This window comes from Mus musculus, chromosome 16 (assembly GCF_000001635.26).
Source record: "Mus musculus strain C57BL/6J chromosome 16, GRCm38.p6 C57BL/6J".
NCBI classification, from domain to species: Eukaryota; Metazoa; Chordata; class Mammalia; order Rodentia; family Muridae; genus Mus; species Mus musculus.
In genome coordinates, this window is record NC_000082.6 from 25315104 (window position 1) to 25328861 (window position 13758).

At 39.0% G+C, this 13758-nt stretch overlaps 1 protein-coding gene across 2 annotated transcripts in view; it reads left to right on the plus strand.

Moving 5' to 3' along the window:
- The window catches only part of Tprg (transformation related protein 63 regulated), a 136772-nt gene that overhangs the window by 28287 nt on the left and 94727 nt on the right, over window positions 1-13758 (plus strand). For both annotated transcript variants that reach the window (NM_175165.3, XM_006522581.2), the window contains 2 exons: window positions 2149-2379; window positions 13160-13251. In NM_175165.3, the coding sequence (NP_780374.1) occupies window positions 2158-2379; window positions 13160-13251 (314 nt within the window). In that variant the 5' untranslated portion in view covers window positions 2149-2157. The remainder of the gene's footprint in view (window positions 1-2148; window positions 2380-13159; window positions 13252-13758) is intronic.

The window sequence follows — 13758 nt, forward strand, 5'->3', positions numbered from 1 at the left end:
GCGAGGTTTTACTTAACAAGAGCATAGTTGACTCAAAGGCAGCTGCATCATCAAAGCCCACCCTAGCAGGAAAGTGCCTCCCCAGAGCTCTCTGCAGAACTTGTAAGCTGTTTGGCTGGCTGAAGGGTCCGGTCCCCTCCCACAGTGTTGTTCCTTCTTATGAAACCTTGGCTAGGAGCCTTGTGACTCCTGTAACTTTCTGAGCTTCCTCGGCCCTGGCTGTGTGAGCTTCTCTCCTTCCTCCCACAGACAATATTTCAATGAGGAGGAAAGGGCTCTCTACAACACTGTGTGATCATGCTATTTTTACCTCTCTTGAATGTTCTGGTTTGTCTCAATTTTAAAGGGTGAAAATATGCTGGCAAACTAGGCTTCCCCCACCCCACTTTCTGGCATTTCAGAGGAGCTGAGGAAATGGAATTAAAGCTGCCTTTTAGTTGATTAAGAACATAGAGGCAGCTCTGAGACTAAGATATCACTCTTAATGGTGAACTTAGGCATGAAGCCTGCTTCCAGGACACATTAGTAACTGGCCTCCTGTAGGGATGATTGGATGATTGAACAGAGTTCCTAGGCACAGGCAATGTCCCCATGTGGCTTTCTTACTCTGTTAGAAAAGAGATCACTAGATCGATCAGGCAGACTTTTTACAGGGCTGCATGTGCCTTCTATTTTGTCCTTATAAACAAAGCAAAACAAAACAAAATAAGACATTTCACAAATAGAAATTGAGTTGTTGTTTTTATTTAAATGCTAAATGACTACTTTGTTAGCACCCAGGGACACAGAAACTGAATTGAGAGAGGGAACCACAACATCATCATGAAAATCTAACTACTTTTAACATTTTATTTCATTTTTTCAGTTTCAAATAGTGGACATTTGCATACGTATACACATAGGAAAATACATATGTAAAACTTCCTTTCTTTCTCTATGAGTGATTTTAAGACAACTGAGCAATACAACTCATGTGTGATAACTTTCTTTTTCCATAAAAATAAAAATATATTTTGGACATCTTTCTATGGTAAAGTACATATTCATATTTTAAGAGCTGCACTGTATTTGACATACATTTGTCCAGTGAAGAATCCTTGTCTTATTTAAATTATTTTCTATTAAATGCAAAGTTGTATTAATGCTTAATATTGCTATTTATTACATACAGTATTTATCTACTAGACATAATCGTGTTATCAAAGAATGTAATACAAGGTTATCAGTATGTGTATGTGTCTTTGGAAATTTTTCTGAATCATGTCCTTAAAATAAAATGTTAGAATTGGAACATTCGATTTGAAAACATGACAGTTCCAGGTAGTTTATATCCTACTAGTCAGTGTTCTGTTGCTGTGAAAAGACATCATGGCCATGACAACTCTTATAAGAGGAAGCATTTAATTGGAGGTCAGCTTACAGTTTCAGAGATCTAGTCCATTCTCATCAAGGCAGACAGCATGGGAGCACCCAGATATATATGGTGCTGGAGAAGTAGCTGAGGGTTCTCCATCATATCCATAGACAAGAAGAGAGCGGTAACTGACCTGGCTTGGATTTCTCAGACCTCAAAGCCCACCCCCAATGAGACTTCCTCCAATATAGCCACACCTCCTCCAACAAAGTCACACTTCCTAATCCTTCTCAAGTTGTGCCACCACTCCCTGGTGGCCAAGCATTCAGAACTATGAGCCTATGAGGGGCATCCTTACTCAAACCACACATTCTCGCACCAATCCCTGGAGCTCATCAGGAGATGCATTTTTGTTGCTTTTTCACTTTTAAATACAAACCAGGCAGGTAGAGTTTTAGACAAAAATGCCAGGAAATCACAAAGATAAATTACCTGGCCATAATTTTATGCTACATTTCCTATGTTCAGTTGATGTTCCAGTAATAAAGTGGAGGAAAAGGAGGGATTCACAACCTCATTTTCTCAGACCTGAGAGTCTCTACTTCTCTGTCCCGGTAAAGGCCCTGCATTTAGGTGACAGTGCTCTGGCACTATCCACTGGTGCCTCTGTCCAATTAAAGTATGATTGTTTCCATTTTGGGAAGATCTTTTGCTCCTTGTAACCTGTTTTTCCATAGCCAGGATATGGGTGGGGTGCTTTATCATTTAATGAAAAGATTATTTCAATGTTTTAGGCTAAAGAAATGTCAACAATTGGGAGCTTTGACGGATTCCAGCCCGTGTCTTTGAAGCAAGAGGAAGAGGACCAACCCTCTGAAAATGACCACTTGTCCACAAAGGAGGGGAATTCAGGCAAGGACCCAGGATCAAGGAGGATTTCAAGACAGCAGAGTATAACTAAAGCGACACTGTACCCCAATCCTTATCGCCAGCCCTATGTTTCACGGAAGTACTTTGTTACACGGGTAAAATCATGATTTCAATTCTATTCAAAATTTCTTTTGAAATCTTACCACCTTCTCTGTACTGCAGTTGGCCAAGGGTTACATCTTATAAACCTCTTTTAATAGTCACCATGATTCTCATGTAGTTGTCTTTATTCCCATTTTATGAATGAAGCCTGTAAACTTCAGACAAACCAGACCCACCAACTTTTATCTCTCATATAGCATCAAAGGGATTCAATTCCTGTGGCCTTTATATTTTGACTTCACTCCTGTAGGTATGCAAAAATCTAGCCTCAAAGAATTAATGCTTATTATCTAGAGAACATGCAATATAGTAGCTAGAAGATAAATCTATGACCTCGTTCTTTTAGAAAGACATAGACTGTTAAGTAGAATGTGCTGCTGAGGCGGAGCTGAATCTCAGGATGGATGCTAGGATGCTGGTTTTACTGTGGAAGCAAAGGTTTGAAATTGAAACTCTGTCTGCAGTTGCAGTGTGGGGCTCAGAGTTCTTACCTGAACATAGCAGTGTAAAAGGCTACTATAATACATTTCTAGCATTTGGATCAAGTGGAAAGTACTTCATGGATTTATTACTTCTTTGTTGATTGTTTTTTCTACTTACTGATCTTCTGCAGTCCTCCTAAGTTCTTATTAACACAACAACCATAAGCTAGTGAAGGAAAAATACAGGAGTGTGTACCATGACAATACAGTTTTCATGCATATATCTGGCACCTTTTTGTTGAAAAATAAACTCCTTTTTCTGTGTGTCTCTGTCTCTGTCTCTCTTCATTTCTTTCACATGTGGGAGTGCTTTTGTATATCAGGGCAGAGGAAAACATTTGGAAGTTGATTATCATCTTCCACTCTATTGAGACAGGAACTTTCTTGTGAGGTTTTCATCTACTATGATGCATACTCCAGACTAGTTAGCTTGAAAGCTTCTGGACAGTTCTCTCATCTCTACATCTCACCTCACAACAAGAGTGCTGGAGTTATATATGTGCCCCCACAGTATTGAGACATGTGTGTGTGTGTGTGTGTGTGTGTGTGTGTGTGTATGTGTTTGTATGTGGGGTGTGTGTGTGTGTGTGTGTGTGTGTGTGTGTGTGTGGTTTCTGGAGATCATGCTCAGGTTCTCTGATTTGTGTATCACTTTTATCTTCATCTTTCTGGCCCTTCAAAATATATTTTCCAGCCCAATATCATAAATAAGTAGAGGTTAAGAATTTGAGGCAATTTACAACTCTGAATGAATTCTGGTTTAGTGACTTTAAATATATAATTTCATTTAAGATAAAGTTCAAACTAAAGCAACTGAATGTGTGAGTGGGTATGAATATGTGTGTGTTTAAACATCACGTAGACTCTTATGTGCAAGGCACTTTGGTAGGTGCTATGTTATCTGTGTTTGTGTGAGTGTTTTTGCATATGTCAAGCATATGGTCTGTTTTCCAAAATATGTGAACTTTATTGAATATGCAAAGTTAAGTGGAGATGGAACTGCAAAGGAAATATAAGCACCCTTTGGAGTTTTATGATCTAGATATGGATGAAGCCATGGTTTGATGGAAATGTACAAACCTGTGGTTCAGCATAAGGGCCTGGTGATTGGAGCTGGTCCAGCTATGAAAGCAGGATGAACAGTCTATGTTCAGACCTTTACTTTGCTTCTCATGGTAGTTAGTCCTGAAGGTAGCAGGGGTTGACCAGTTGGCTATCTACAGTAGGAACAGGGAATACTATCATGGAAAAACTAAAAGAGTTCTTCTTGACAAGGAGAACTCATGAGGAAAAACTGACCAGTACCACCAACCTCTACCACCATAATCTTAATGGCAAGTCACTTTCAGATGCAAGTGCCTTTGCCAATGAACTGTGTATAGGAGAATCTTAGGGATGAAGTCAGACTGTAATGAAAGGAGATGTTGGTATTTATGATGCTCCTTGCCAGCAAGTGAGCCAGGGCAGCAATTTCCTTAACTGTGCTGTAGTGCATAGTGAATTGAATTGATCTTCAATAAGTAAAACAATTGGTTTCATGTTTGTCTTTTGAAATTAATTTCTCTGTGCCTAACTCCCATTTGGAAACATACAGGGAAATCTAAATCATATAGTTCCTGTTTAGATGAATTGACACAGTCCCAAAGCTATTACATGTGTCATTAGATATTTACAGTTTCTGTTTAAGAACTATGGCCTTGTACAACACAGAGAAGCAGGTAAGAGAAACCATGCTATCTTTGTCTTAAGAATAAACCCCCAGGAGGCTGGAGAGATTACTTCATAGTTAAAAGCACTTATTGCTTCTGTAGAAGATCCAGGGTTGCTTCCCAACACCCACATGGTGGCTCATAGCCACCTGCAACTCCAGTTCCAGGGGATCAGACACCTTCTTCAGCTTCCACAGGCAGCAGGCACTCACATGGTGCATTTACATGCAGGCAAACACCTCACATATGTGAAATATAAATAAGCATTAAAAAAAAGTGAACAAGTGTCAAGCGGATGAGGTCACCTGAGCCTAGTGCAAGAGCTTCTGCTAGGTGCACATGCACTGCTCTTCCTAGATAAAAGTTACAAGTTATATAAATCTTTACACGATGGTATCCTCTTCATCAGACCTATAGAAAACAAACCCAAGTGCTCAAGAGCTTCTGAGGACAACTGTCTTAAACAGGATTAAGTCACCATGGAGAAGCTTTGTGGCCTGTGAGGGTTAAGGACACCCTGCTCCCTTTCAAACAGCAGGTAGAGTCCAGAACGTTGTGTAAATATGAGTGTGCAATAAGTGTGCATGGACAAGTGGGAGAACAATGAAGAAGCAGTTGTATTGCCTCTTAGTGCTGATTAGTGTACTATAATAGTACTCAAGTAAATACTCAAATTGATCCTGGTGGCTGCACCTTCCATGATGCCCCACCCCCAGTGTTCTGGGTTCTCAAATGAAAAACAAATACACAGCCATTATATTTTGATATGCCTTAATCAGCTTAATGACTGGGCCACTTCCTAACCACCACCTGGCTAATCTATCTCCCTCTAATATTCCAGAGCTATTTATTACTAAATCCTATATTGCATCTTGGCTGTCCTGGGTCCATGGTGGAGCACTCTTGGGCCACTATACCCTGGCTCTTACATAATGTCTATGATCTCTGCTCGGAACCTTCTCAGGCGTGGCATCTTTCCTCTACTTCTCCCAGCATGGCTGATTTCTTTCTCCTCTCTCCTCTCCTTTTTTGGTCCCAAGCCCATGAAGATCCTGAGCTCCCACCTCTATCTGCACTGTGCAGTCATTGGCTACCAGCATCTTTATTTACCAATCACAACCAACTGGGGGCAGGGTTCCTCAGTATCTTACATGCAGGAACCCAAATTAAAATAATACAAGCAGCCTCAGGTTATAAGTTTCTTAATTTATTCTTTTGTAATTTTATACACAAAAACAATGAATATTTAGATTAGATCAACTCTCTGACTCTCCCTCCACATTCTCTGAGACTCCTATACATACCCCATAACATGTCCTGTCCTATTTCTCCTCCTCCCCTTTTTATTCTCCTCCTCACTCATTTTTGTCTATTTTTATGACCCACTGAGTTTGGTTTATGCTGCCTATATATATCTATCGTGTAGAGGAACATACAAATGGGCATGGGAAACCATGGGCCACATTTCTGAAGAAGACTGACCCTCTTCTAACAGCCAGAAACTGCTGATAACTCCTCAGCTAGGGACAGGGCTTTGAGAGTGCTGAGCCATTGATTGGCTTGATCCAATGCAGAATCATGTCCCAGGACCAATGTGTATGATGCCTTTAGCAATAAATAGTCTTACCATCAGTTTCTGGTGGGTGGCCAAGAATAATGGCTATAATCCATGTTGTTTTGTGGGTCTAAGGGAAACACCTAGTCAAAAGTTCAGTAGGAAGTAATCCACACTTAGCACAGATTTTTGTTTGATTACACTATATACATCCCTATATATTGTGGGATGAACAATACCCCACAAACTTTTTTTGTTTTTGTTTTTGTTTTTGTTTTTGTTTTTGTTTTTTTTTTTTTTTGAGACAGGGTTTCTCTGTGTAGACCTGGCTGTCCTGGAACTCACTCTGTAGACCAGGCTGGCCTCAAACTCAGAAATCTGCCTGCCTCTGCTCCCAAGTGCTGGGACTAAAGGTGTGGGCCACCACACCTGGCATTCCCACAAACATTTTTAAAAATAAATGAGAGAATGTATGTATATGTGAGTCTCAATTTCTTCACCTGAAAAGCATAAATAAATTTTGTATAGAGCCCTAAAAGAGCTAACTTTGTCAATATTCATCTAGTATATGACACATATATAAACATTTCTAACATTGTTACTTTCAGTACTTCCTCTCTCTTATTTTTGCTTACATTCACAATTCTATAAGTAGTCATAAAAATGGCAGCAAGGTGCCTATGACCTCACCATGATCCTTAGGGTGAGATATAACTGTTGACAGAAGGGTCTGTGGCAGTAAAGAGGAGGCTAGTTGACTTTCTCAAGGAATAATTAAGTAAGATCACAACACTTGAAGTTTCAGATGTGTGAGAGTCACCGTAATGTGACGACTTCTTAGATCTGAAGTGAGATCTCAGATGTCATGGTCCAGCTGGTGAACAAATTGGATTCTGCATTTCTGTAAGTGTTCTGCCAATACTGATGTGCACTTGCTCAGACTACTCTTCCTTGGTAACACAATAGCGAGTGAGATTGGACTTTTCCCAAGAGTGTGCAAAACAGAAAACCCAGGGCTAGAACTAGTTTCCTAGTTACCTATTTATAGTACTATGATTTCATGCCATAATCACAGACAAATCAACAGATCCCAGGCTAAGAATTTAAAATCTATGCATTGAAAATTGTGATGAGCACTGAGGGAGTAAGTAGAAGAATCGGTTTCTGAAGGATTTTATTGGAAGGCTTTAGGATTATCACCAAAGGAGTAGTTTGTTGATTAAAAAAAATTAGAAAATACAAAACATAAAAGTCACTTTAGTGTCACAGTTCAATATTAACTAAAAAGTGAATTACATGGGCTCTTACACACTTGTGAATGGATTTCTGTTTTGTTTTTCATATATACAATTTCTGTATGTAATTAAAGTTTCTATGCTAAATGTTGTTTCACATGGATACACTATTTTGTGACATCATTTTTTATTAGCACCACAGCATCTCATAAAGGGGATATATACTACAATGTGTTTGACTTTAGCTGGATATTGAAAATATTTTCTGTTCATATCACTGATCTGGAAATGAAGTGTATTCATTGGCTTTCTGTGAGGTGCCAGGAATTGATACTCAGGGATAACAGGGAAAGAATAATTCAATGCTATGAGTTTCAAAAGGGATTTTCATTGAAATGACTGGCATGGAACTAGGAAATCTTGAAAAATAGGTGAAAATTTTAGGATATATGATATACATGCCTAAGTACCAGATCATAAAATAAGTTATTGCCCTCTTAAACTCCCTTTGTGGTTTGCTGATCATTATCATTATATATAAAAATTATGCTTTTCTGGCATAGTTTGGGAGAATTTTTCTCAGAGAAAGTGAAACCTGAGAAATGGCCAGTCAACTTCCTAAGGTAGCTGAAGGAAGAGTTACTTATCCATGGTTAACTAACATCCCTAGAATCTTGCCAGGCCTGAGAAGTGTACTTGCAATGTCCTGATACTGCCACTGTATGACCCATGACCTTGGGACAGGAATAAGAGTTCACCCAAATGAAAGTCTAAAACACTTGTTCTCCATACATTTGCAACCCTTTTCTCTTGTTTTAGTGTATCTGCTATTATTGCTTAGACATATCTAAAAAGGGCCTCATGCCTTCTCTGAACAAAAGTATCCCTCAAGGCTAATAACTTGAGGTATATTATGATAATCATCTTAGTTATGGAGACTGATGTTCAAAAGCAACTTTTTATGAAAAGAACAATGCTTAGCCCACATGGAGAAAGATATTTTTAAACTCCCTGTAGGGCTCTGTATTTGCAGATACCTTATCAGAAAGTTGAAAGCTATTCGAGATGGAGAATTATCTCTAAATTTATACTAGAGAATGTAAATTACATACAAACTAATGGGACTAAAACTATTTGATCTTTTAATATTTAATTAATGGTTCCCCATGGCCTTTTTATAGCCTGTGTTCTATTGTGAGCAGCGAGACTTTAATAAGCAGGTTCAGGACTTCCCATTGTGTAGTGAGATGTCATTGCTTCCATGACACTAATTTGGCTTTCGTACTCTCTCTCTTTCCCTCTTCTCTTGCTAGAGGGTTCCTAGTGACTTGCCCTCACATTAGGAACAAATACATTTATTAGTTTTATTGTTATTGCCTGTGTGAGCTTCCATTTAGTTTAGAAAATAAACATCTCACTGGGCAAGAGGTTGTTCAGCTTCCATTGTACTGAAACTCCTTGAGGACTGTCATAAAGATGATTTATTCTTTTGTGCGAGCAGAACCACAGGAATGCGGTAATAAGGTGAATTTTCATCTTTTTTTTTCAAGGAAATAAAAATGTGCTTGGCCTTTACACATTATGGAAGATTTTTAGCTAGTTTTATTTCTTCTGAATTCATTACAAAATGGTTTCTATCTAGCCATCATAGTAGCTATGCAAGAAGCCTGAGAGCCAGAGTCCCTAAGAGTCGTCTTTCCGAAACAGCTGCTGCTTCTTTTTGCAGGGGTAGGGAGCTTATTGCATGGAAACCATTGACAAAGTCATGGGTATTGTTTGGGTCAGCATTGACTGTGGACTTATCTAGATCATGGAAATGCAAGGGAACAAACAGGCAAGTCTGGAATTTCCCAAGAGGGCTTCCTTTGCCTGGAACTAAAATTTTTCCCGGAGCTAAAACAGGAGAGCCAGTAGAGTCACTATGTTGTTTGAGGTGCTGCATTTGATCATAGTTTCCTGTTTGTCTTAGAATGCAGTCTCAGAGCTAAGTGCTTGCTCGCATGAAGCATTTGTTCCTTGAATTCTAGTGTGGCCATTTTGCTTTTATTTAATATAATCAATAGTGGGGATGAAGGGAAAGTTTTTCATCATCCAGTGTTTGTTACTGGTCTCAAGGTATCTCCCAATAACAGTTCAGTTACAGTAATAAATATCAAAACAATCTAACAAATACATCAACTAATGAAGAGTACCAAAACAACTTACCATGGATTCTAGATAGTCATAAGGACGATCGAGATTGATCAAGATTAGACCTGTGTATTTTTATTTTTTTTTATTTTAAATGATCAGATTCCAATGTATTTATTTTAAAACAATAAAAAAAGTCAATTAATTAACATTACTAAAAGGGAAGGAAGTACAACTCTATATCCTCAAAGAGCCCAAACAATGATTATATTGAAAAAAAAATAGTGGTACAGACAATGAGAACATTGGCAGAGCTTTAGAGAACATCAAAGTATTCCACAAATAACATACTTTTGGTGTTCAGCTTTTGAAGAGGTGGATAAGAAAGCATCGCTTGCATGTTCTATTTCCATCTCATGGTTTCCCATCTGAGGAAACAAACATCAATATTTTTCATAGACTTTTTTATGATTACTTTAGCTGTGTGTCATCATCAAGAACGTATTTACTCAACACAGTTTTGTATAAGGAAGGGGTCCTACCTAATCCTTTCTTGTTTAATTTTTTTTCCATTGAGCAATATACTTTATTACTCCTAAGCTTTCATTATATTAGATTATCAAAACATATTCCATATTACAGCACACTCTTGATCAGTATCTGTTTCTTAATGCCTATTTACTGTTGTCTACAAACAAGGCCTTGGAGAGTCCTTTATCCATCCCATTTTGCATATGTGCAAGAATTTCTGAAGTATAACTTCACAGAGGTATATCTGGAATAAATGTAGATTATTTTTCATTTGGGTTGATTTGGCATTTAATTTTTGTATGGAAGGTACTAAGGCTTTAAATTTTTATACATTATTATATTCATCTTCACATATTTGGGGGACTTCTTGGCATAAAAACATTCAACAAAATGCTTATTTAGGGTTATTTAATTACTCTCCAATTCTATCTGCTTTTTTTCTCAAAAGTATTAGTTTCACAAGTGAGTTATATTTGTGAGGCTAAAATTATGTAAGGAAATTGTTTGAGAAATACCAATGTTGACTCATCAAAGAGCACATTATACTTCAGAGGACTTTGAAAAGTGGGCTCAGGAGAGTCAAAATGCCTCTTGCAGAAATAAGCTTAAGAGAACTGAGAATAGCCAGGAGATTGCAGGAATTTCCCTGGATGGGGGAGGGGGTAAACTGCCTGCCTTCAGAGTCACTGGAAATGAGTGGCATCGGCATAGACCTATCTGGCAGCAGGTGCTAGGCATTTTGACTGAATCCCAGAAGTTGCTGATTTTATGACAGATGGCCTTCTGCAAGCATGGAGCACCAGTATTAGCTTTCTGACCAGCCTTCAACCAACTGCAGACAATGACACAGGGAGGAAATCGTTGAGTCCATGGCTAACTGATGATGAAATCAGGGTTTTGGATTATAAAAGTTATTGTCACATTTCCTTGAAGAGATATAGAAGGCATTGTGTCATCACAGTGGCTCCACAGGGTTAGTCATGAGAGTCAAGTTAATACTGCAGAGCTACTTATTGAAAACTCAACACTCACCTTATTTCAGGGATACCATCCTTTTGTGGATGGCTTAGATTGTACAAAACAAACCAGGGAGCTAGTGTGGAGATAAAGCAAACTCTGTACCATTAACACATAGCCCATCTGAGGCACCACCACTCTTTTCTCGTCTAGATTCCCCTACAGGAGAGTTTATCCTTAAAAATTCCAGTAGTTCTTGTCTACCTATCCACTGAGTTTCTGATCTAATTGACTTGTAGGTATATTGGATTAGGATTTTTTTTGAAGCCGCCTGATGATTCTGATGTACACTAAAGCATTGAGAATAATTGCTTAGAGAGTATTGACTGTCATGAGTATATGTAGATAAAGTATATTGTCTCAAGAACAGTCTTCATACCAATGCTATCACATGCTAGAAATGCAGTTTTAGGTCCAGACCCATACCAACTGAATCAGAAACTGAATAAGATACAACTTAGAAATGTTTCAACTTCTCACCATTTACTTTGATGTTGGCTATTGGTTTGCTGTAGATTGCTTTTATCATGTTTAGGTATGGGCCTTGAATTCCTGATCTTATGAAATTCCTAGGCAAATGGATGGACCTGGAGGGTATCATCCTGAGTGAAGTAACCCAATCACAAAGGAACTCGCACAATATGTACTCACTGATAAGTGGATAATAGCCCAGAAACTTAGGATACCCAAGATATAAGATACAACCTGCCAAACGCATGAAATTCAAGAAGAACGAAGACCAAAGTGTGGACACTTTACCCTTTCTTAGAAATGGGAACAAAACACCCATAGAAGGAGTTAGAGACAAAATTTGGAGCTGTGACGAAAGGATGGACCATCTAGTGACTGCCATATGCAGGGATTCATCCCATAATCAGCTTCCAAATGCTGACACCATTGCATACACTAGCAAGATTTTGCTGAAAGGACCCAGTTATAGCTCTCTCTTGTGAGACTATGCCGGGGCCTAGCAAACACAGAAGTGGATGATCACAGTCAGCTATTGGATGGGTCACACGGCCCCTAATGGAGGAGCTAGAGAAAGTATCCAAGGAGCTATAGGGAACTGCAACCCTATAGGTGGAACAACAATATGAACTAACCAGTACCCGGGAGCTCTTGTCTTTAGCTGCATATGTATCAAAAGATGGCCTAGTCGGCCATCACTGCAAAGAGAGGCCCATTGGACTTGCAAACTGTATATGCCCCAGTACAGGGGAACGCCAGGGCCAAAAAGGGGGAGTGGGTGGGTAGGGGATTGGGGGGGTGGGTATGGGGGACCTTTGGAATAGCATTGAAAATTTAAATGAGGAAAATACCTAATTTTTTTAAAAAAAAGGAATTTTAAAGTCTTATTCCTCAACACACACACACACACACACAAAAAAGAAATGTTTCAACATGGCTTTTATGTACACTGATGTTTAAGAATCATTGAACTAGGGAAGGCATGACCTTATGAGGATAGATGTCAACCAGTTTCTGCATAGAACTAGGCACAGTAGTAGGAACACTTGCTTTGCAAAAGTTAAGAAACTGAAGGGAGAGGGAGGCAGAGAGAGAGAGAGAGAGAGAGGGAGAGAGAGAGAGAGAGAGAGAGAGAGAGAGAGTTAGAGTTGAGCTATTGAGTTAGCAACACAGAAGGTCAGGAAGCTACTTTTTGCATTTTACCAACATAATTTGGAAAAATTATATATATACATATATAATATATATGTAATATACATATAATGCACACACATATATATGCACACAAATATACACATATATTCTTACATATAGTCTTACATATTACTAATATATATTATTTAAATTATATATATGCAAATTTCCAATAAACTTATTTCCCTGGAAGGAGTGTCCTTCTCAAAATGGCTATTTTGATTTTAGTGAGAAAGCATAGGATTTGAGAAGATAGGACCTGGAATTCTTTTGGCCAGGACAAAAGAGTTAACAGTAAAACACAGAGTTCAAGACCAAGCGGAATATGCAAATACAAGAACCACACTTAGGCTCCTGGAGGATTTGGAGGAGGAGGTGTGGCCATTTTTAACTAATCCTAAATACAGAGTGTTTGGTCTTCTCTAAGTGAAATGATGTCTTCTTCCCCTCAGCCAGGGGCCATTGAGACTGCTGTGGAAGACTTGAAAGGCCACATAGCACAGACTTCTGGGGAGACTGTTCAAGGCTTCTGGCTCCTGACAGAGTGAGTATGTGGCTGTGTGAAGGGAAGTGGAAATAGGTGACATCACTGGAAAAGGAGAAGGACATGTCACAGGCGCTCCCCTGGGTTTGTATATGGTGATTTCCTGATGTTTCCAACTGGACATCGATGTTTACTTAGCTGGCTGAGTGGATGGGTTTGACTCTGCCTTTCTGGACTGCTCCTTCCACTCAGACACTGCAGCCATGGCTCAGGTCTGTGTCACTGCTTTCAAGGATAATGGCGGCAGCTTCCTAGGTACCCAGCTCTGATCTCTCTCCATCGCAAGCATGCTCTCTGTAACTACACTTGACATCCTTCTAGGGGCAGAAGACAGGAATAAAAAAGATAGGGATGCAATCTCCTATCTAGTCTGTATTCTCTGTAGAGTATGGACTGTGATAATAGGGAAATCAGGTAGAATAGGGAAGGGGGCCACTGCTGAAAGTTAGGATAAGAACCAAGCAAACCTATAAAAAGCATACGGCCTTTATTGCTCATGTAACACCA